The sequence below is a fragment of the Scomber scombrus genome, chromosome 16, assembly GCF_963691925.1.
Source record: "Scomber scombrus chromosome 16, fScoSco1.1, whole genome shotgun sequence".
Classification (NCBI taxonomy): domain Eukaryota; kingdom Metazoa; phylum Chordata; class Actinopteri; order Scombriformes; family Scombridae; genus Scomber; species Scomber scombrus.
The window spans coordinates 25,864,512-25,889,461 of NC_084985.1; the positions used below are offsets into that span (position 1 = coordinate 25,864,512).

General features: G+C 37.4%; 1 protein-coding gene across 5 annotated transcripts in view; it reads right to left on the reverse strand.

The window, feature by feature from the left end:
* Window positions 1–5,534: 5,534 nt before the first annotated feature.
* Window positions 5,535–24,950, reverse strand: part of thrb (thyroid hormone receptor beta) — a 123,904-nt gene continuing 104,488 nt past the window's right edge. For 2 of the 5 annotated variants that reach the window (XM_062435607.1, XM_062435606.1), the window contains 7 exons: window positions 12,457–12,557; window positions 12,229–12,376; window positions 11,188–11,393; window positions 9,928–10,014; window positions 9,630–9,776; window positions 9,258–9,516; window positions 5,535–6,874 (listed from right to left, as the gene is read on the reverse strand). In XM_062435607.1, coding sequence (XP_062291591.1) covers window positions 6,633–6,874; window positions 9,258–9,516; window positions 9,630–9,776; window positions 9,928–10,014; window positions 11,188–11,393; window positions 12,229–12,376; window positions 12,457–12,557 — 1,190 coding nt within the window. In that variant the 3' untranslated portion in view covers window positions 5,535–6,632. Of the gene's footprint in view, window positions 6,875–9,257; window positions 9,517–9,629; window positions 9,777–9,927; window positions 10,015–11,187; window positions 11,394–12,228; window positions 12,377–12,456; window positions 12,558–13,527; window positions 13,909–24,950 lie in introns of those variants that run through there. The other 3 variants (XM_062435609.1, XM_062435610.1, XM_062435608.1) reach the window with 3 other exon arrangements.

The following is a 24,950-nucleotide window of genomic DNA, read 5'->3' on the forward strand; positions in this document are numbered from 1 at the left end:
TATGGATTTTACTCCCATTGCCTATTAACAGGAAGAAAAGCTTTTAGCTGCAGTATTATACTGGCCTTACAGTGTTAGCTCTTTACTGGAAGTCCACTGTAAGAAACAGGTGAAGAAAAAATCCACAGTCCTGCTTGTCTGTAGTGTTTAGGATAGTTTAGATTGGGCAGAGTGATACGCTGCATAGTGAAGTGATGTATTAAGTTTGTTTTTGGTGTTCTGGGGGCCCTACTTTTTTCCTATGAACGGACATTAAAACACAAATGTTGCTGTCTGATGAAGCTGTACCCAGGCTGTTTCTTACCCACTACCCAAAATGGATTTAATTAGGTTAATGCTAACATATTCCAGTGTTGCAATAGTAACAGTACATTCAATGACTGTGCAAAGTGAACAGAATTGATAACTGATCATTATCACCCAACTCTATAGCTCTACAGATTTTTTTTTTAGCTAAATATTTTAGTTTTAGTAGTTCACTGTGTCTCACCACTATTATCAATCCTGTTTCTGCACCCATCGTCAAACTAGTGCTAACGTAACGTAAGTAAAACATGTAGCTGCTAAGGAGAACAAATGTTCTCAGAAGTTGTTGAAATCAAACCAGAGCTAAAAGGGGAGTAAGTAATGGACATACAATAAAATATGCAACTGTTTCCTAACAAGTGACCCATAACAACATTATAAGGCCACAATATGCCAGGGCTGTGTATCTGCCAGCTCGCTGTGGAGTATTTGTGCCTCCTAGTGGCCAAAATCACCCCCGAAAAACAATTAATGCAACTTTAGAATTGATGAGTCTTTATTTGTTGTCTAACTGATGGTTAGTTTTACCACTGCAGAGACTCAGGAACTTTGCTTGCATTATAACCGCAGGAACGTAGTTCCATCTTGGTCCCTGGGTGGTTGAAGTACTTACTCCTGAGGTAGTACATACTGATGGCCGAGCAGCTATCAGGGTGGAGTTAACAGTACTGGTGTGTCTGACTGAATTTATTTTAATGTTGTTTAAAGTCCCCCTCCACCTAAAAAAAGTATTTTGTTTATTGTTCCACTTGGATGTTAGAGCTTCTCTGTGCTGAATGGTGTACGTGAAGAGTTTAACACTAGAAGTTTGACAGTAGGGCTGTGTGATATGACCAAAAACTCATATCCTGATATAGGTAATATACATTTCTTGTACAAGTACTAATACATATCATGATATAGCACATTTTGAGTGAATTCAATTAATAGTTTCTGGTCTGTGTCAGACTCATACCCAAACCACATCCATGCCACAGAACTAGCACGTCTTTTGGTATTAGTTCCATCTTTTGTGGTATTTCATTAATAAATTACCCTTTGTGTCTTTCGATTTGAGTACTTCACCTGTTATATGGATGACGCATCTCTGCTTCCTACCACTATGCAAAAGTGAAGCCAAAATATCTCATTTATAGGAACTGCCACCTTGCTTGTGTAACATCATTTGGAACCAGAGTCAATGTGACGTCACCCATTGATGTGTGGACTGCCATTTTGAAGCCTCAAGTTTAGTGATTTAACTGTCACCATTTTGAATTTGACCACCACCATCTTTTTTGGAGCCAGAAGTGACCATATATGGATGAGAGGGTGGAGCTGATCCCAGCACTAGCTGCTAGCTTAGTTAGCACGGTGCATTTACAGTCTACTGTTAGCTGTGATAATGCTGGCCTAAAACCATTCAAACAAAGTGTACCAGAAAAACGGAACAGTTGACTCCTTAGAGGGTCTTTTAGTACAGCCAAATGCTGAACAAGACTTTTTTAGGTGACTAAAATGTTACAATTAACTTAGATGAACTGAAAACCATGGATGTATTATAAGAGCTGGATACCGGACCAAAAATGGCGCTCATCTAGCGAATTGGACCATAAACTCACTAGGAAACTGTTAACTGAGGTAATAATTCAAGTGAGGAGTAGGGTCATTTTCTCATAGACTTCCATGTCATTGGACCTCTTTATGCAACCAGTGGCGTCGCCTCCTGATGGCCATTAGAAAGAATACAGGTTTAAGGCACTTCCGCAGTAGCTTAATTTTTTTACACAGAGAACTACCCGCATGCGCCTGACAGAGGTTTTTTAGAGCTGCTGTCATACCTGTCAATCATGGTGATGATCAAATAACTAATTAAAATCAAACTTATCAGAAAAATGAGTACTTCGACAAACAGTGTAATATGAACTACCTAAATTGACAAAAACCTCTTTAGGAAAAATGCATTAGACATGCACTTTGACTTTTTAGTTTGGCCCATCGACTAATATTGAAGGGGCGGGATTCATGAGCTGTACTGCAGCCAGCCACTAGGGCGATTGAGATGTATTGGCTTCACTTTTGGGGAACCGTCATGACGTCCATATTTACATACAACCAACGGCTGAACCACAGAGAGCAGAGGAGAATAGCATGACCATAAAAGACAGCAAAACACAGTAGAGACTATTTTTATTCCTGTTATTTACCTAATGTATGTGCACTCAGTTCAGTGTGAGAGTGGTCACTCTACTCTCCTCTGCGCTTTGTGTTTCACAGGTGCGAGTGGGGCTCAGCCCTTCATATGTGTGCTGCACACAGCACAGCAGAGGAGAGACAGTGAAGCAGGTGAAGTACTCCAGTTGACAATAACTACACTCGTTACATTAATGTTAATAAAAATAATTTACAAAAGAATGTTTGTGAATTCACGAGTAAAAAGCCAAGAAGAGTAATTTATTAATGTAATCCGCACAAAAGATGGACAGACTCCAAATGATGAAAAATACTGTTGTAAAGAGTGTGATTTGAGACACAACTAAATAAACGATACGGCATAATGTGACATGACTATCAACATATCACACAGCCCCAGTGTGTGTTCATTATGGTTTAAGGCGTGTACCTACGAGCACGATTGGTGACAAGGTGACACAAGTGGTTTGGAAGCCAACTGTGGTCCAATATTCAGCTTATACAAGTGTGATGTCCACTGAGACACTGAGAATGGACTTCATAGTAGAGAAGGAGACATCTTGTGTCCAGCAGGAAAACTTTAGAGATCAACAATATTATAATATATGAGGGAGCGGGAGTAGTTGTTATTTTAGGAATTTTAACCAGGCAATTAAACTTTTTGGGGTTTTTTGTTTTGTTCTGTTTTTGTGAAAAAACATATCAGACACAAATTATTATTCAAAGCTGAGTATTTTTATATATCCCATAACATGTCTGGAGGGGATCTTTAAACAAAGTTACGTAGCCAAATTCCTGAGATTAGCTAAAAGATCTCAAACGTTTAAAAAAAAGAGGTACAGTAAGAGACAGCAGGCTGACAAGAGATGCTTGTTTCAATGTGGGTACATACTTAAGTAGAACATCACATCGTCATGCAACAATAAATTACACAAGACCACCCGATGGCTGAGTTGTCATCTCATTGCATTAAAGAAAAAAATCAAGTCCCAAACAGAATGTCACTTTTGAACATTTTAGTCTAATTTGCTGACTTCATGGTTTTTCAGATGCAGTGGAAATGCAAACATAATTGCACCGAAGGGGCTTTTAGGTCCTGATTTAGTTCCTGAGTTCAGTTCCTGTGACTGTTTGGTTGAAAAGGGTTTTACACTAGTTTAAGAGGAAAACGAGGACTGGCCTAACTCTATAGAGCAGTCCACATGTTTGTGCAACCAGACCCTAGTTATGATAGCTGGCCCAATTTCTTTTCACATCTCTTGACTTTTTAAAATAATTTTTCATGTCTGTCTGAGACATTTTGATTTTTTCTGTGTTTGTGTTTTCTACTGGGACTATTCTGGCTCAGTCACAGGATATCAATGGCTCCTGCAAACAACTTAACATGAAGGTGACCGCTACAGGACTGTGGACAACAGAGGTGCATGTAAACATAGCCAATGTCACTTTTTTCCAAAGAGCTCTGACTCAACATGGCCCAGGAACCCAACATGTGAACCAGGCGGTTGAGCCCAGCTGCCTATTCCGCCTATCCATCTCTCTCCCTCTGATTGTCTGTGCATTTATTTGAGTCTGTACAATTTTGCGAGGTGTGTGTGTGAGGTCCGGGTCATTCAAACACTGCAGCAAGTCTATTGCTTTGATAAAAGGCATCACTTCACAGAAAGAGAAAAAAATAAAATAAAATCACAAGCTGCTTTGAGGAGTAGTGTGAAGCTTGAAAAAGCGAGATATACAAAGCAAATGTTTGTCACATTGCAAACAACAATACCATAGAGAGGCTTTGAGAACAACAACAAAAAAACATGAACATACCGGCTAAAATAAGAGAAAGGAACGAGCACTACGTTTTCACAATCTCACCAGCTTTCTCAGTGTACCTTGCTGATGATGAATTATACTGTTGTTGGGCCAGCCAAGCTTCACCTGGCTTCCAAATCCCACTGATTGGTCACAGTGGTGGGGTCTGACCCATATGTTTTCTAGGCACACACATATGTGCATGTGTACAGGATGTATGTGCATACTGTATGTGCTGCATATGTGCATGTTTGTGTGTTAGTGTATATGCATGCCATCATAAGAGGGTGGTGGGCTGTTGTACAAACATAATGTTCATTTAAGCATGTAACTAACAATACAGTCCAATCGGCTATTTCCCCAACCCACCGTAGCACCAAGACGTCACTGATTTAACATACAGTCTCCTCTTCTCAGGGAGTTCAACAAAAAAAACAACCAAAAAACAAAAAAAACAAAAAAGCGATTGAAATGATTTTATATGGGATGAGTGAGGCAACATGGCTGAGATTAAACACTTAAAACTGATACTGGTTGATGAGTAGAAGCTGCTAACATAAAACATGAGTCAGAGTGCTGGCTCACGGCATGCACTAACTAGCGTAACCAGTCAAGTCTTGATATCGCTATGAGAGCCCAGCAGGGGGACTCAATAAGGAGGGCATCATTCACTTGGATTTGGCACAGCATGTGGCATTGTTACACACACACACATACACACACAAAACAAAAAAACAAAAAACGAGTACTATATGATTGTCTTTTCCTGACATCAGTGTCATTATGTGCTTTTTAGTTAGTCCTGACCAGTCTCTGGCAATGATGAACAGGCTCATTTTAATGCTACTGTTGCGTTCCCTTCAATAACGTCTGAATCCCCAGCTGGTAACTTGCTATTACCTGTTTGTGTTGTCATGGTCTGGTTTGTAAAAAAGGCAATAAACGTGGACAAAAATACAGATTTTAAAGCAGCTATGACAGCATATTAAGGTCATGGAAGAAGAGAAACTGAGCAATTCTTCTGGCAATCAGCTTATAAATTATAATTGTATGATATAAAAAGCCCCAAACAGTCATTAAGGGTTGCAAGAGCTCAAAAAACCAAAAGAATCTTGGGTGAAAGTGAATATCAATGAATTTGTGCTTAAATTACCATATTTTAGAATGGAGTTTGGTGTGCAAAGCAAAGTGGTTTCCTTTCATACATTCAGAAATCTTCAATTGGCTGATGTATTTTGTCCAAAATAAAATAAAATATCTCTATCTTTCATTTTGGTGGTAAAAAAAGATCATTTCTTTTCTTCTGAAATGGCCCTAACATGCTGCCATAACACAACAGCTAATATTGTCCATCATATTTAGCACTGCTTGTGAGTATTTTAGTATTGCAACCTTTAAACTACTTACTACAAAGGTAAGTACTGGGCAGATTTATACTCAGACTCAGTGTGTTTATAGGATTAAAAACAAGTTTAACAGTATATTTGTGCACTTTTAAAAGTGTCTGCTGCCATGTGGATGTGATGTAAAACTAAAAAAAAAAATCAGAAACGTTCATTCAGCAACAATCTTACCCAGGTTTCTCTCTTTGAATTTTGCAACTGCTCTTCAGTTGCAAAATTCCGATTTTTACGAACATCTCTGAAACGCAGCATTGTGACTAAATGTTGTGACGTGTGGCTACCAAGAGACTTACAAAGACCTGTAAGTTGTTGTCTATTAGAGTGTGTGTCGCTGTCTCAGGTCACAGTATGATGGCGAGGCACTGAACAGCTCAGAGACTCCTCACCAGATGGATGACTGACTATATGACAGTTAATATAATAACCAACAAATGGGTCCGATAAAGTCGAGCAGGTCAGGGGAAAGGCTGACCGATCACTAAAAAATGTCTTATTTTGTGTCAGGTGAGCAGCCATTTTTGAGTTTTTCAACATGAAGGAAAATACATTTGCATGGTTTCTAATGAGCAGGTGTCAATAAGATCACCGTTATGCCAACTGTACAATCATCAACACAAAATATAATCTATAGTAAAATCCGAGGTGAGAGGTTATATCCACAACAACAACAACAACAACAAAACAAAGTCCAAAAAAAAAAAAAGAGCAAATTGCTATTCACATGTACCCGCACTGTAAGGAATGGTTCCATTCAAAACTAGACCAGAGAGCTACTCCTAAACTATGGAATGAAGTGACACTCAGTAGTGCTAATGGAAAGTTCATTGTGACGGGCCTTCTGCTGGTTCCACCCCTGAGACCACCAGGGTGCCCAGGTGCTGACGTGTGCACACAGACACACGTACACACACATACATGCACACACACACGCAACAAAAAAAAATCCATTGGTCAGTCCTCGAAGACCTCCAGGAAGAGAGGAGGGAATAGCTCAGTGGGACACTCCACTTTCATGTGAAGGAATCGGCTGGCGTGGCAGGCGCCAATCATCCGCAGGTCCGTCACCTTCATTAGCAGCTTAGGCCAGAAATGCGCCAATTTGTGTTTGCGGTAGTTGATGTAATGTTCAAAGGCCATCAGGAACTCCTCTTGGCAGCGTTCGATTCGCTCCACGCTACTCAGGCCCGGACGATCTGATGAGACAAACACCAACCAGAACCAAACAGTCAGACAAAGGACTGCAGGGGTTTATGGGATGAACTGTGTGTGCTGTATGTGAGGAAACAACAGTGGAAGAAGTCACTCATTCAAAATCATGTCTACTGATTGGGTTTACTTTTCGTACTCCAGCTAAAACCATTAGTTGGATCGAAATGGTGTCACCTGATTCCCAGATGTGCTGCAGCCACCTACTGGCTGGTTTAATTAATGCACCTACAGTAGTGGGAAGGCTGAGCAGTTGAACTGAGCAGGCTTTAAAGATTAAATACATGAAGTGTGCTGTGTTTCTGACATAATGTAAGTAGTTTCTGGTTTGTTCTTATTTGGAGTGTTAGTGCTAGTAATAAGTACTAGTAACATTCAGACGAACAGACAAAAATAGTTCAATTTGCATGTTTTTCAACATAAAATTGCATGAATTTTAAACTGGTGAGGCAAGTGAATATGTTCCATAAGCAAAATAAATTGTATTAAAATTTTTTAACAATAATTCTTTTTTTCCCTCCTTACCATTATGGTACTGTGTTATTTTAAGGTAGCATATCCTAAAGTGTATTTCTTGAAAATGTCTTTAAATTAGGTTTACTTAGACTATTGTATGACTAAACACATAACAAACTGGCATCATAATGCGTACCATAGAGGGTAAAGGTTCACAATTTTTCAAGCAACTTAATACAAAATGTCCATATGAAAATTTTCTGTTTTTCTTGCTGTAATTATTCTTCCTGTTCATACTGACCATTGGAAGATCCCTTCATAATGTACTTACAATGTAAGTGATGGAGGACTAAATCCACAGTCCTCCTGTTTAAAAATGTATTTAAAAGTTGATCTGAATCTAATATGAGGCTACAAAGAGGGAATTTGATGCTAAAAAGACTAAATGTGTCAGATATTCACTAGACATGACTAACTCAGACTGCTGAAGCTGAATAGTAGCTTCACATCTACTTTAAATGCATTTTTGCACAAAATCAATGTGTGGACACACTGTGGATTTTGGCTGCCATCACTTCCATTGAAAGCATTTGAAGGGGATCTATAGTTCAGTATGAACAGGAGGAATGATTACAGCGAGGAAAAAAAGACAGACTTGGAAAAAGTGTGAACCTATGATAATAGCTAGATGGAAAATTACTGAGGTTGAATCTGATGCCAGTTGTGTATTTAAGTATACATCAATAAAGTCTGTTGTTATTATCCTGAGATGAGAAAATCTCGTTTCATATTTTTCTTACATTTCCACAAAAGACTGTCAAATGTAACGATAAAGAATCAACTTTCAGTCTAAAAATATTGATTTCAGCCTGTCATTGATCAAACCCTAGTGGCTACAGTTAGTGTGTCAGAGGACAAGACAGATGGGCTGGTTAACCCCATGTCATGCACTACATGTACAGCACACAGCAGAACAGTATTGATCTTGACTGAGATGCTCAGTGTTGCTCAGAAAAATGGTGGTGGAGCGAAAACCAAGCTAGCTGAACAAAGCTCCTCAGAATAATTATGGCGATTAATTAATTGAATTGTAGTTTGATATGGATTTAATGTCAGAAACACAATCTGTGCAGGGGAGAACAAAGCTATGAAGAAATAACACTGCTTTCGAGACAGCAGGAGGAGTGATCCCTGATCCTTTTATTTCTTTTTTATACTGGTCTAAAGAAATCTATCCAATACCTTTAATTAACCACTTATTTACTGCTCTCTAAACCCATGATATTTACACTCTTCAATACTCATCTGACTGTATAGTGGATCTCTTTAATGTAACTTTATTACAGCACGGTCAGTAGTAATGAAAAGAACATGCAATACCTAGTTAATTGGCTAAAATGAATACAACTACCAGTATGGTCCTTTAACAGAGTGGATTATTCTCTGTATTAATCGATAAGCCGTTTGCTATAAAATGTCAGAAAATAGTGAAACATGTCCATCACTGTTTCCTAAAGACCAAGATGATGTCCTCAATTGTCTTCTTTTGTCTTGACCACAACCCAAAGATCACAGAGGATTAAAGAAACCAAAAAAATAATCACATTTGAGAAGCTGGAATCACAGAATTTGGACATTTATGTTCTTCAATAATGACTCCAAGCAATTATTCCATTATAAAAATAGTTGGCGATCCATTTAATAGTTGACAACTAATTGATTAATTGACTGTTGCAGCTTTAACACAGTCAAGTTAAGGTGAATGTCATATTTAATATTGAATAAACAATCATATTCATAGACTCAAGGGGGGACACGTTCTTTAAAAACAGCCCATACATCATCAAACTAATGTATTTCCTTACTTTATTCCTTCTGTGTCAGGCGGATGCGTGTTTGACAGCAGGTGCTTACCAGATGAAAGCAGGATGACAGCCTGTAGAAGAGCCACCTCAGAGTCATCCAAGTTAAAGGAGGACAGTGACACGCCAAGGTCGAAGATGGCATCCGACACTACACCCAGGCCCCCGTTCTTAAGCTGACCGCGTGTGACCGCCATCTCCCCGTTAAGCGTGAGGGTCTCGCTCTCCGGGTCGTAGCGAACGGCAGCTCGCAGTGACATGATCTCCATGCAGCAGCCTTTCAACAGGATGATCTGGTCTTCACAAGGCAGCTGGTTAAAAGGAGAGAGAGATGCAGCTTTAGAAACTTAACCAGCTGAACCTCGACTGCAACCATCAGAGGTAAAAGCTCTATTCTTGTAAAACTTCTCTATTCTGTACTTACCTCACAAAACATAGGCAGTTTTTTGGCAAAGTCCACCACTCGGGTTATGGCAGGGGTGATAATTTTTGTAAACTGACTGAAGGCTTCTATATCCACTTTGTTTCCATCTGGTGTATTGACCATGGGCGCTTGACCAATATCCTCAGGCTGAAAGACAAGAGGAGTTTAAAGGTGAGTTGAGGTGTGCAAAGCACTTAATAAATTAGATGTGAATGACTGACATTAATATTTTCACAACATACAGACTGTGTCCTTATCACTCATTTGATCATATTCAATACATATTACTGTGTCTTACCTTAGTTTCCTTCACCCCCGCTGCACTCTGGTCAGAAGTATAGAATAAATTACATGTTATTTCATTAAGAAGCATAGCTTCCTCGACCTGTTGGATAATCAACAGGAATTGTGAAGTTTCAATGAAGAACCCGTGTCAAGCCAACTAAAAAGAAAACAAGTTAAAACTGAAGACAGATGAAAGAGTGTACAGATAGAAAACAGGCGAAGACAGAAATCCAAGATAGGTGTCTATGGTGAGATTCAGGCCCAGGACCAGTTCAAACAGGTCCTGAGAAACACTCCAACGACTAGCGAACAGATTAAAGATTATTATTTTACAGCGAAAATGTGACTATTGAAACAAAGCTCCATGACCATGTTGGGAGACTTATATGACTTTAAAATACAATTTTCCAATTAAAAAAAATCACTTTATAGAAAAAAGCAAACACTACTTAATCACTCGCTGACTACAATGCAGTCTTGCCAAAAAAGTAGTGAAATACACTCATATATTTGTGTAAAGTGACACAATTGTAAAATCTTTATATATTCCTGGACTCTCCCAGAAAATTAAACAAATTTGTCTTCCGCAGTCTTAAAATAATACTCCATAATGATCAGGAATCTTCAGTAGAAATGATTCCCTACTTCACCACACCATGTAAAAAATATATAAAGTGAATTTTATAAAGTGTTAGTCCTGATCGTACCACAGACACCGATAAACTTCAACAGTAGAGACAGACTTGCAATCTGGACAAAGCAATTAGAGTTCACAGAAAAGAAAACGAAATTAGTCAAATAAACCCAAAATAAAACAAAAAAACCAAAGGTGAATTGTGAAATTTAAAGCTACAAACAGAAAGATAGAAAAAAGAAAACAGCACAAAAAAGCAAGTTATTAGTATTAGCGATTAAGGATCATTGCTTTGTAAGACATAAGAAAGACAAGAATAAGATGTTCCATTATTAATTAGTGCTGCTGCGTTGAGGAAACACACTTTTCTCCATCGTCCAGCTAATTCTCCCCACTCTACAAGGAGATACAAAAAAACACATGGACATATTAACACAGGGAACAGCGGAACAGTGGTTGTGGTGGAGGTGGAGAAGACAGGGGCATGATGTGGAAGGGGTATGGGGAGGGGGCGTTGGGGTAGGGTTGGAAGAGGAGGAGGAGGAGGAGGATTGGATAAGGCAGGGTAAACAATACAATGAAGGCTGTGGTGTTGAGGAGGGAGGGAGGGAGAGAGAGGGAGGGAAGAGGATGTCTCACCAGGAATTTCCGCTTCTGCTTCCAGTGGTTGCCCTGGGCGTTCGTGGCCATATGGGCCTCAGTAACCATACGGATGAGGTCCCACTCCTCCTGGGTGGGCTCCAGTCGGTCCCATGCCGTCTTCTGCAGTTCCTCCTTCCGACGGCGCTCCCGGTTCTCCTCGATTAGCTTCCGCTTGGCCAGCCGCTTGCTGTCGTCCAACACCACTTGGGGGCAGAGGGTGGTGGGGGTGGGGGGGTGTTAAGAGGAGAGGAAGAAAAAGGGAGACAATGAGAGTGGAGGGAGGAGGAGGAGGAGGAGGAGGAGGAGGGAAAGGCATGTAACGATGAATTAGTGATGTACAGTAGTTGAAAATACAGGGCAATGCTGCCTACTGGAACAAGATGAAATGAACTGGTCAAACATAGCAACATACTCTCAATACACTGTACATGCATGAGAGTTATAACAATACATTACCACAACATTAGCAGCTCTTTAATAGATGCATCTTTAGTGTGTTGTTCAGTCACTTTGACCTGCAATACTTCTCTATGTTGCCTCAGAACCCTTATATTCAGTTTACTCCACAACCATAATACAATTACAGGAGGAGTAAACACAGCCGTCACTCTACTTGAATACTTGAAGTGCTACTTAACCCAAAGTCTATGAATGGACTATCAAAAACTCACTGCAGAAACCCAAACATATCCAGTTTTGCTATCATATTCAACAAAGACAAATCATCAAATGCGCTCATTTAACAACCTGGAAAGGATGAATATTTGGTGTTTGGCTTGAAAAATGACGGAAATGAGAAATTTGCTATTAAGAAGCAGACTAAAAAACCATCTAACAGCTTATCCTCCACTCACATTCACACCTACGGGTAGTTAGAGTGACCAATTAACCACACAGGTACAAGGAGAACATGGAAACTGAACACACAAAGGCCCTCTGTAGGAAAATGAATGAGTGAATGAACGACCAAAAAAACATGAAGTATATATAATATCATCATCTTGGCTGGAGTATCACTACTTTGCCTTTAAGACTTACAGTCGGTCGCCATTCCCACCGCAATGCACTTCTTGAAGCGACATTCCTGGCACTGGTTTCTGGTCACTTTGTCGATGATGCATTTCCCTTCGTACTTACAAGCGTAGGTCGGGTTGAGATTCTTCTGGATGGTTCTCCTGAAGAAACCCTAGAGAGAGCAGACGGTGGAAGGCTCAGAAGTGCTTTCAAATGATGACGACTGAATGAATGTACTCTCTCGTTGTTTACCTTGCAACCTTCACAGGTAATGCAGCGATAGTGATAGCCTGTAGCTTTGTCCCCGCATACTACACATAGCTCATCCTTGTCCAGGTAACTTGGTATGTACCCTGGGGAGAAGAACACATGTTTTATAGATCTTTTTTTTTTTTTTTAAATCACTATATTCTTGTAACTACTTTTCATGACTGCTGCTGGGGTTGAATGTGGTTTTTACACATTTTCAACGATATTTTAGTTGGTGTTAGAAATGAACCTAAGTCAATTTAGAGGTAAGTTAAACAATGATATTAGACTTTTATTTTTTTTTATAATTCTATGTATTATTTAAAATGTATTTTTTGCTTATTTTGCAATTTAAGTAGGAAAAAGTGAAACTGAAATAGCACAGATTGGTGGGGATCAAAGAGATGTTAACTACATTTATAGAAAAATTGTGCCTTTGTGTTAGTATCTAACATCCAGTTGTGAGTGTAAATGCTGTGCCTTCAGAAAGTCACACAGTGAGGTTTAAAAAGGTTCATTCTATATGTCTAACCTATCATTCGATTAGCACCGACTTCCACAGATAACAGCACTGCCACGAGTAAACTAACCAGTTAGTAACAGACACCTGGCCAAGTTTTGTGGTTTGGCTTAATGAGTTGTGTGCTGTGACCTTTGGCAGACTCCGGGACTGGAGGTTAACAAACTGATCAATACTTTTTTGGGGTTTTGTGAAGAAAGCAATAATTCATCTTGCATCAGCCTTCTGTTGCCTCACCATCAATCAATAAGAAACCCCCGCCCGCCTTAGTCAGACACCCGGAGCATCAGATGCAGCAAGTCCTGCTTCCAGACCCGCCACTGCATGACGCCTTAAGTCTTGGATTTACGCTTATCAGACTTAATTCGAAAATCCCAGACATCATTGATTCATTGATCAAGAAAGAGGCATCACTAATTAACAAAAAAAAAATACGAGGATGTTCTTCACACACGGTCCAGAGACCACAAAACGATGGTAACAGTTTCAATTCTGCCCTCTCAAAACACCTTTTCACCAAGAAGATGTAAAGAATCGCAATCAGGAAGTCATACCTTTCTTGTGCGCCTCCTGCATCCACTGCAGGTGTGAGAAGTCTGGTTTGATCTCAGGGAAATACTCAGGTTGACATTGGTAATGACTAAGAGGGATCTCCATGCTGCAGAACTCATTCTTAAAAACAGGAGGGCCACCATCGTACGAGCAAGAGTACTGCTGACTGGACGGCCAAACTTCCTCCATGCATGGTGGATGGTGGAGCGGCTGGGGCTCAAAGTATCCGTACCCAGGTCCCTCACCTGGGTACATGCAGTGTTCCCCACCACCTTGCACCGCGCAGCATCCCACCCCGGTGTGAGGCATCTCATACATGTCTGATATGCAGTAGTTCATCATGGAGATCCACAGCAGAGCACCATAAAAAAAGTTCTAGGTCAACTCTGCTTTCTAAAAAAAGTCGCGTCTAACAAAAAGCATGGAGCCACGTGGATGTGACAATTACAACTAAGAGGTTCACCCTACGTAAACGTACATAGGTTTTATACACCAGAGCCAGAGACCACAGACTACACCTAACAACTGCCCCACCCGCTACCACCCGGCCGAATTGGCAAGCAGAGATTTATGACGACGTAGAGCTCTAATCTTACACTCCACAAATCCTCGAAGTGCCACAGACAGTGGAGATGTCACAGATTAAAACCTTGCATGCTGCACCTGTGGTAAACACCATCTAATAACATCAAGCAAGCGGAAACAATACTAAAGAAAGCAGAGAAACGTTACAAGAAACTTTAAAAAAAGACTTTAAAGTCATTTGACGAGGGTTGTTATATCATGTAAGAATTAGTAGTTGTCATTACCCTAATACCTCTCCTAACCCTAACCTTTAACCTCTCTGTATTAAAGCCTTTGCTTATCCTGTGGATATTTTAAACTGAAACTGTAAACAAGCTTTCTTAGGTCAGTAGCACATAATTATTCCTGCCAACTATTAAGTGAATGTTATTACACAAAAGATTTTACAGTAACTTTTCACTATTAAGACTTGAACATGTATTTGACTGCTACAGGACAGCTTTTGGAACCACTAACAGATATTTTAATGTCAGAATAGAAAGAAAAAAAGACCTTTTAAAAGAAGAACTTTATTTAGATTACTGGACGTATACAAATCTAATAATTTTTTTTTTTTTAAACTTTCTGTACTGTTGGTAAGATGGTTCTAAATCGTCTGTTGTAAGTTGCCAACATTAAAATTAATTCCAATTCAATCAATAAAATAAAATAAAAAATCTAACAAAAACAAAAAAAGGGAATTCATGCCTTCACTTTATTTCTAAATGATACTTGAATAATGGACTTTTCCTCTTACACACCACACTCCATACCGAAGATGTAGAAAATAAAACCAATATTTTTAATGACTTTTCAGCCTTAAATAATGACTGAATCTAACTTGTAAAATCAATATTGTTTCTCCTCAATGTGAGACACGCGAGCGACACGCTGAGCGACACGCTGAGAGACACGCTGAGAGACACATTGCTTGATCTGTGTCAGATAATTCACCTATTATCCTGCACACCAGCTATACTCAGCCATATTGATTAGGCTTCCTGTTCAATGAAGATGGGATAAGCCTTATGGCACTGATGTTTATCTGTTGGGATTTTTTAATGCCTTTTTCAATAATGTAACATTTTCTTCATAATTCACAATAACAGGTTGATCTATAAAGTGTTTTTTTTTTTTTTAGACATCCTAACTATTTATTTTATATGAATTAAACAACAGCAAACTCAATGAGAATCAAAAATGAAGAGCCTGCTGATTGCTTGTTCTGGCTTGTAAATAAAACTGCAGAAAGAAGTTAGTAATAAATCTAACTATTTTATTTAAAGTATTATTTGAACTAGAATTTATTCATTTTTGTAGTTACTTTCACTTTTTACTTCTACAATTACACTCTGCTACTTTAAATATTTATTTTTCAAGTTCTAATTAATGTTTGAGAGAAACTTTAAAAAGCAAAAAATTCTAACAACAATCTATGATAATTAAACTATATTATGATATTGAAATGATGTAGAATCCTATTCAGTCATTGGCACTTTTGAGGGAAAATTACTGAATACAATTCAAAGTTAGATAGACTGTTGTGAAAGCTGGTCTATTAGTTCCCTTTGAATTACAGGAATGACTTCTATACACCAGTCACAGCAGCATTAAATACACTCTACATGCCTTTACTTGTCATCATGTCATGTGCAATACTCACATATGATTATTTTGGTGAAAATGAATAATTAAACTCTTAAGCTCGTTTTAGGTCTCTAATGAACCGGGCAGTCAGCCACTATGAGAAGCTAAGCATGAAAAAAAAAAAAAAGGAATTATTCCTCGAAGAAAAAAGAAATAATGATATGTCTGTGTTGGATTCTGTCAGACAGACATATAGAATATATAGAATATCATTTCCTGTAGAAATCAGCCATGATATCAGCAAGAGATCCAAGGATGAGAAACTCTGAATGAAACAGTCAATAAAGTCTTAAAGTACTCTGTGATCATTAACACAGTGTAGTACATCACCATCACAACATGAACCATTGTCTGTTTGTTCCTGCTTTTTTTTAGACAGTTGAGATCAGATTTGATCACGTAGACGTTTTTTATCTTCTTAAGATTATCAAATACCAGAACACGGAACATGTCGTGAGTAACATGGCTAAAAACACGTAGACATGCGAATTCGTGACCACATGGCAAAGTCTGAAAAACCATGCGTGCAGTTTTGGCTTTAAAATCCCTGCTGCTTATACTTATGTGAACCCTGAATCGCAGCCGGTCTGCACGCTTGCCATCACCTCTTTAAAAAAAAGAGACGATCAATACCGTTGCTATACGGGATTATGAAGAAATACAGATAATCAGGGTTCCAATGCACGTATGACTACTAAAGGCCAGATCTTTAAAGATGGGGGCCTTCAGTTTGTGTTTAATATGATATCTGTATAATACTAATATTATTCTGCTCCACTGCTATAACCAAAACCTAGGAGTACTTAGCACCCTTCACTTATAGCCTGAAGCCTCAAAGCTTTACACATAAAAATAACTTTTTTCTCTTTTAAGATTTCTTAGATTTAGCTATTAAAATATTCTAGTTACTCAGAGAAAGATTTTCAAATTCTGAAGTGAATCAACTGTATGAATGTACTGTATGTCCCCTTATTATAAACTGAGAATAAAAATGATTTGTATTGTACTGCACTACATTCTGAAATTAGCATGCACTAAAAAACACATGAATAGAAGGGCTCTCCCTACAATTAAAAAAATAACAGAAAATCACACTTATGAAGTCAATTCCGGATGTTTTGACACTTCCACTTGTGTGACAATATAAAATTAAAAAAGGTAAAGATGTTACAGTTTAATTTCATAATGTTATCAGGCACTTTGTGTATCTTTTAGTGTCTTTTCATGCGATTTCCAGCACAGGATGTTGATAATCCCGTCGTGCCTTTGGAAACCCTGAGACTAGCCACCTGACTGACTGATTATGCATCCAGATATGACACTTAAAGAGACTTAAACGTGTCATCCGACTCATGTTGCTGTGACAAGTGTGACTGCGGAGCGTTTGCTGTTTAATCGCATTAGATGCGGAGCACACTGTGATCCGAACGACTGTAATGCTTTTGTGTTGTGCGGATCACGCACATACATGCTACACTGCAGTCTGAAACGGAGCGGACACTTCTGTGATAGATAAAGGGATTCTGGCTTTTTAATGAAGCAGACAGCTGAACAAATAACAACTCTATGACATTCTTACACATGTCCCTTAAACAGCAGCATTAATATTACTGGTCATTTTGAATACCATACACATCCATGATTGACAGATTCACTGCTAAATTAGAGTCTTCGTGTGCTTTCTGTTCCGTTTACAGGCTGATGTGAACATATATCACTCTACACAGCTCATATGTAAAGCATCTAAATAGAACCAAAGAGCTGGAACTGTTGTATTATTTGTTCCATTTATGGATTCGGGGGCAAACAGCAGACTAAGCATGGTACGTGGTTACGATCACAATTTTCTCCTCAGATGCACAACAAAGTTTGAAGGTAATGGAGCGCACTATAATCCATTTCATTACTCTGTTAACACTTAACTACTGCAGCTAATGAAACATCTATTTTTAATTTGGTAACAAAAATAAAAGTTGGAAATGTGTATTGAAACATAATGACATCATCATTTAGGAGAGACATCTTTATGTTGTTGTGTTTGGTTATAAAATGCCTAAAGATTTTATGAGTATTATTTCATAAACATTTTGACCAAGAGAAGCCATTTTAAAGGTACTATAAATTAAATTGAACCTAACATTCATTTACAATTCTAAATGTTAATGAACAAGTTCTAAGATGTTTTGAACTGAACTTACCATTCACATTATAAGTAGTTATATATTCATCATAACGTGAATATAGAGACTATTTTCATATCAAGTAGTTGTATTTGCAGTTATGAAGAATACATATGTTGAATGAATGTGTTTCTCTGCATATAGCTGCTTTATATGACAGTGTAATGCATATAACAGGTGAAGGGTTCAATGTAAATGTTATACAAACTATCTAAAATGACAAACATTTTATATCTTTAATGCAAAGCTACAATGAAAGCAAATGTACATACAATAAAATAAACTTTGTATTTGATAAAAAATGAAACCTGAAGATTGAAGGTGGTCTAGTTTGTGATGACTATAATTACAGTATGAACTTGTAGCAAACATACTTTCTTTCACGTTACACTACACTGTTTTGTTCCTTCTATTTTTGCTTTCTAACATTTGCCTCCTGTTGACCACTGAGAGCCTAAAGTCTGATACTGTTGTTTATTTGGACCCTTTTCTTTGGCAAGCTTAAGTAGTACTTCATTAAACACAGGTGCAATGGAAAGGTCTCCCAGATAAGCCTCTACTTGGTAAACACATTTAGACAAACAGGTTTTACTATGTGGCTGTTTATAGTGATTAAGAGTGATTTCCAACTAAAGATCTGGTTATTCAATTTAACATTTATTGACATTACTTTTAGGGCGCTTGGTTTAAATTGATCCAAAATGCTCAAATATGAGATGTTCAACTATTTGAAATTCCCACTGCATTTGTATTATTGTTTTTTTTACTGGTAATAGCTGTATTAATAAAATGTAGTAGTAATATAACATATTAACTCTGAATATCAGAATTATGCACACACTGTATAGATCTAAATGAATGTTTTTACCATAATAAGTGAATTGGAACTGGAACACATAAAAAAAAAAAAGTATCCTTAATCTTAATTGTCCTAAATGAAGAATTCCATGCAGACACAACTGAATGATCAATGCTTAATTCTTATTATCTGGCTGGATGAACAGTTAAAAAGGCTTAATGTAGGATTACTAACTCCATTAATGTAATAAGTGTGAGTGTGTGACAAGGAGATGTGATCAACATGCAACAGCTGGTAAGAGGCAGCAGGCCCTATGAGGCAAATCTTCTTGATACCAGTTTAACTTTTTGATGAGGTGATGTCCTCACCATGGACTAATCTTGTTTGGAGTTTGTTACACGACTGTGGACGAACTGTTAAGCGTTCATCAGACACGGTCGCATGTCAATACTGAAACAATCTGCCGTCTGAGCGGACTGCATTAATGCCTAGATTTTTTTTTAAACGTTTTTTTACTCACGTTTTATATATTTTGAAAGATCACTTCTCAAGTTTTAATCATTTATTTTCAATGTATTTTTTTTAAACTTTTATTATTTTTTAAATTAAAATAAAATTAACTTTTTCACAAAGCTAAAAATGTAGTTTTGTAGAAAAGCATTATGGAAACTAAAACATTACATTCATCTGTATTTATTTATGGAAAATGTAAAAAGATACAGATTCTATATAAATTCAGGTATTTAAAAATATATTAATTAAATAAAAGTTTAAAAAAGATTGCAGTTAGGTTAAAGATGTATATTTTAAACTTGTCCTATGTAAATGAGTTGCTTTTATCTGCATTATGTCAACACTGAAACCTTCACATTTAAACATAAATAATACATAATAAATATATTGAATTAAATATTTAAGTTTAAAGTACCGGGATAATATAACTAATTGGGATTTGAGTTAAGATTATTAGTTTGTCATTCTTTTTATATGATAGGCAGAAATAGACAGAAAATTCTATTTAAAATAATCAATAATAATTAATAATCAATAAAGACCACATTGCCAACACATTTGTATGTATATATATTTTATAAGCTTTACGTATAACATTTAATCAGTGGTTTATAATTAGTTATGTCCTGTATGAGGACATATTTTATATTACTGTGTCCAGATATGATTAGACATTTTTATCTGCTTAAATGATAGTATATTACAAACCAATTATTAAATGTTTATATCCTTCTATAAACACTGAATTAAAGTGCTACTACTACTGTAGAGTAATACTATCACAAGCACCTTCTAATACTGCATGAAAACAGGCAAACATATTTTAGTTGTTTAAAATAGCGTAGTCTAAAATGTTCTTTTTTCTCTACTTACCCAGATTGTCTTTAGTCTCAGTTGCATCTTTTTTTTCTTTAATCTAACTCTAACTAAAACGTGTTGACATAGTATGTCCAGCAGATATTTCATGTCCTGTGTGAAGTGAGTAAATACTCCATGGAATTGTCTCCAGCAGCCGAGACACTGTCTCAATGTATTCTTCATAAACGACAACACAGCCTTTCCATTTCAGACGACTACACTTCTTTACATTCATCTAAGCTTGCAAACAGGAACACGGTTTACTCTGTGGATGGCACCTCACCACAGTGGCCCTGCGGCAGGCTTTGGGACAGATATATATTCCCTCCCTGATTGATTACTTTTGGCCTTTGGGGTTCAAAGCCGGTCATGAACAATCGCTGGATGTGAGGAGGAATCTCAATTGATGCGATGCCCTGAGCCAGATGTCCTCGGCTACTCTTATGCTACCTGAGGAGGGCGCATGAGTTGGTGAACTTTTCTCCTTAAAGTTCAGGGTAAGCTCAGGGGAACAACAGAAGGCTCCCATCAAGTTTGAGAGGATTATCCACCACTTTAGAATGAAGTGCAGGAATCTATTTAGGATACTCCTCTAAAATCAGAGCTTTCTCTACAAAGGGATGCGTCATGCTTCATACTGTTACAACTGTACATATTCACTAGCCTGTACTATGAATACACACAGTACAACTGCAGTATTTTATTAGCCTGAGTGTGTGGCCTGTGTTGATATGACTCATGCTGGCCTATCCACACTATGAGTATGATGCTCATATAATAGTGCTCTCACTATGCAATGCATTCACCAGCACTTTAAAAACCTGCCCAGACCCACCAGAGGGGATTTAACTGATCAAGGTCAAGTGATGAAGGTTCAAGTGCAGCTCAACCAGTCACTGTAGTACTACAGCAAGATAAAAGCTCCTTATCCTCACACATTAAAGGTGATTCCACCTATTAAGTAAGCAAGTCTGATTTATCTGGTAGTAAAATAACGACGACCAGTTAAATGTGCTGATGTGAAGATTTCCCAAAGTGATGTATTTACGCTGTAACATTTTTCAAACTGAATTATTCATATTTTTCAGTGATTAACAAGCTTTCAATGAAAAAGACAATTAGTTGGAATAAAATCACTTTACATGTATAGAAACTGTGTTCTTACATTGTCCTACTGTAATTGTGTCATTTTACAATAATTGATTATTTGTACATTTTTATATGAGCTTGTGCCATTGTTTTTTGTAATTTGGGTTCCTGATAGCTTCATTCTTTCCTCAATTGACGAAGCTTGTGCTGGACTAACAAAAAAGAATCCCATGCATGTGGGGTGAGGACAGTCTAAAAAGTGCTGGACGAAGAAAAAATGAATATACATAAAGCCAGCAAAAATTAAACTTCTGAGGTTTTTCATAGTTGACATATGTACCATGCATGTTATTGTCATTTTTTGTACTATATCCTTCCTAATGAGTCTTCAGTAAAGGTCAATATCCAGAACATTACATATAAATGGGATAAAATTGGTATTATTGCTATTTATTGTAATTTTCTTAACTGTGTATTTATTATAGATTTGTAGGTGTCAGACTATATGCACATTAAGAGAATGAACATATAGGGAATTATTGTAATGTAATTCATTTAATTGTATTTGATTGGGGCTGCAGGACTATTCATGAACATTAAGTTCATTGAGTAAGAATAGAAAAGAGGTATTTTATCTTCCTACACGTAATGTTTATTTATGCTGTTCATTGAAAATGTGTTGTATATGTTTATTGTTCATTTTATTGCTTAGTGTTGTTTCATTTTCTTATATATTTTCTTTTTTTAACAAAATAAATCTAATTTATTCTGCTCTATAACATGACAGGAAGTCTGTTTCATTGCATAATGATGTACTTGTGTGTGGACCTTGTGGGATGACATGGGTCATCTGTCACGCATAAATATTAATAAGCTTCTAAGTTGACAAGTGTTTGGTGTGGAAAGTCATCATCTGAGGAAATATTGAGATATTTGGTTTGAGTTAAAGAAGAATATGATTTTTTTTTTTAAAGTATGCTGTAGTTGTTGCTCTGAAAAGTTTTCAACCGATGAATTAAAAGTTTTCAACTGCTCCTGACTCATTCTTCAACAAGTTAAATGTGGTCAGTGTCACTATCATGAACAATTCATCAGAGCTGCTTTTCTTCCCCTCAGTGACCTCATTAAGAAGTCTGCAAACAAGCCAGTGCAGAGACAGACATGTAATGAGTGACTCACCACAGCAGACTTCTAGAGGCCAAACGTTATTGAATAAGATTTCTCCTGAGACACAGAATTCAATTTCACTTCAAACGTAGACACCAAAACAAAACCGAGACAACCAGACGGTTTCTGTTAGGAAGATAGCGTGGAAAAAGTTGGAACACATGGCCGGTTATAAAATGAACAACAGAAACTAAAATGTTGAAGGAAAAATCAGTATGAACAACAACAAACAAACAAGTAAGAATTTACAATTTACACAGCACAGTTCATTCCCATGAAGACACAATATGCTTCAACACTGTTACACTAAGACCAACGGATATCTCCAAAGAGAGTCACCTGATATCAACATATTATCTTGCAATAAAAACACTATGTGCATGTGTTATCTTTTATTGGAAAGAATGGAGCTCCATCCTATTCAGTTATCTAAAGCTCATTTCCTGCTTGGGGACACAGTTCAGTGTGTTTGCCATTTCACTTAACAGGATTTAGACTGTTCTACTACTAAGTGGAATATTACATGGCTTAAAAATTATGATTATTTTAATTTCCTTACAGTGTAATATTTATATACAACCCCTGAGTGTGCAATTTGTTCTTGAAGTTCATACTCCACACTTCAAACCGAATGAGTGCAGCACATCATCAGAAAGCTGGGTTGTCCGTTACCTTATGTTACGTTAGCACTGAATCAGTAGTGCATTATCAATACTAAGTTAGCTAGCAAACTGGACACTACAGTGACTATAACCCCTCAATGTACAAGTGGTATTACAATACAAAATGGGTTGGGGCTAGCTGGATAGCATGCTAATTCAGTAAATATCTGCAATACAATACATAGACGTCTTTTTTTTTCAATTTTTCAATGTTTTACACTATAACTCAAACATAATTGTTACATATGTTACACCTTTATATGTCATAGGATGAAGAAGAAAGAATCTTTTATACTGTCAGCACTATATAACAAATGACCTCTCTGAGCAGACATCATTAGTCTTCAAAGAGCCTTATCATGCATTGTAATTAATCCACTTTTCTGTCTGATAATCAGGGTGAGGTCATGAAGACAACTTGATAATATTTTCACATGGATATATTTAACTCTGGCAATGACGCACTAGTCTGAAGTTGCAGTTTGTGTTGTTTTAGCAAGTCTCCAATTTGCAAATGTATTTAAGGGAAGATGCCAAAGCTTTTTTGCTTCTGTACTGTGACGCATTCCTCAGTGAAACAGAATATGTGAGTTACAAGAAGGATTTACATCAAATCCTTCACGTTTGATTGGACTGCTAGGAAAGTGGATGTGGTGTTGAGAATACACTGTGATACGAACCCGTGAGAAAAAGTGAGCTGCAAAGGACCGTTGGCTTCTACACACTGCTCCCTAACCCGTTATTAGATAAGGAGGAAATGAAAATAAAGTTTTGTTCACTGATATAACACACACTTCTTTCTATGATGATGCTCTGAGAGCTACAACAACTCACAGGTGGTGAGGGGTGGTTTTACACACATTTTAATTGGATACATAGATTGGATTTAAAGGTGCAGTGTGTAGAATTTAGTGGCATCTAGCAGGACGGCCTTTGCAGAAATTTAATATAATAATCAAGAATGTTTTAGCTAGTGTACAATCACCTGAAAATAAGAATTGTTGTGTTTCGTCACCTTAGAATGAGTCCTTTATATCTACACACACAGCGGGTCCTTTTCCATGGGGGCCGACATTTCTACAGCATCTCAGAATGGACAAACCAAACACTGACTCTAGAGAGGGCTGTCATGTTTGTCATGTGTTGTTTCATAGCCTCTGCAACTGTTTTCAGTTTGTTGCAATCTGAAACCTTACCACTAGATGTCACTAAATCCTACACACTGCACCTTTGATATGAAGCCTTTGAAAACTATTACAGAAAATACTCAAAAATGATTTACTTGTTTATTTGTGTATATAATTGGCATATAACAAGAGATAAATGAACAATTAACTGTGAAAATGTATTTTCTATTTCACTGTGTCTTTAACAAAGACTAATTATATTTGCTGGATTTACAAAGGTTGCACCATCTGCAAACATTTATCTTGCAAGAAAGGTGGAAATAAATATAAAAATGTGTCTTTATATAAGTGCAAACTAATTCTTAGAAAGTAGAAAAATAAAGCAATAATGATCATATCATTTTTTTGTGACTTAGCAAATGAACAGTTGGAGAGGTATTGTTGTTTGTGTTCTTTAAACTTGATATGATCTGTGAAGCAACTGCACACTTCTTCCTTCTGATAAGACCTTCACAGAGTGTGCTCGGTTGCATTCACTTCCATTTCAGTGAGATATCAGCCATATCAACACCAACTCCACCTCCGCCTAATGCACTCTGAGCTGCCTGACCTGAGCTGCTTGTGCACATTTTTATCACGCCACAGTAAATCTGTCCCTCTGTGTCTGGTAGATCTTTCCCAGCAAAAGATTATCACAATGTTACTGGATTAGTTTCTGAGAGAAACTTCACCAGCCCGAAAATCCAAAAGAAAGACATAAAACATTGATTCATTCCATCCTCTCAGAATGTGCCCCCAGCATGACTTTATATAAATACA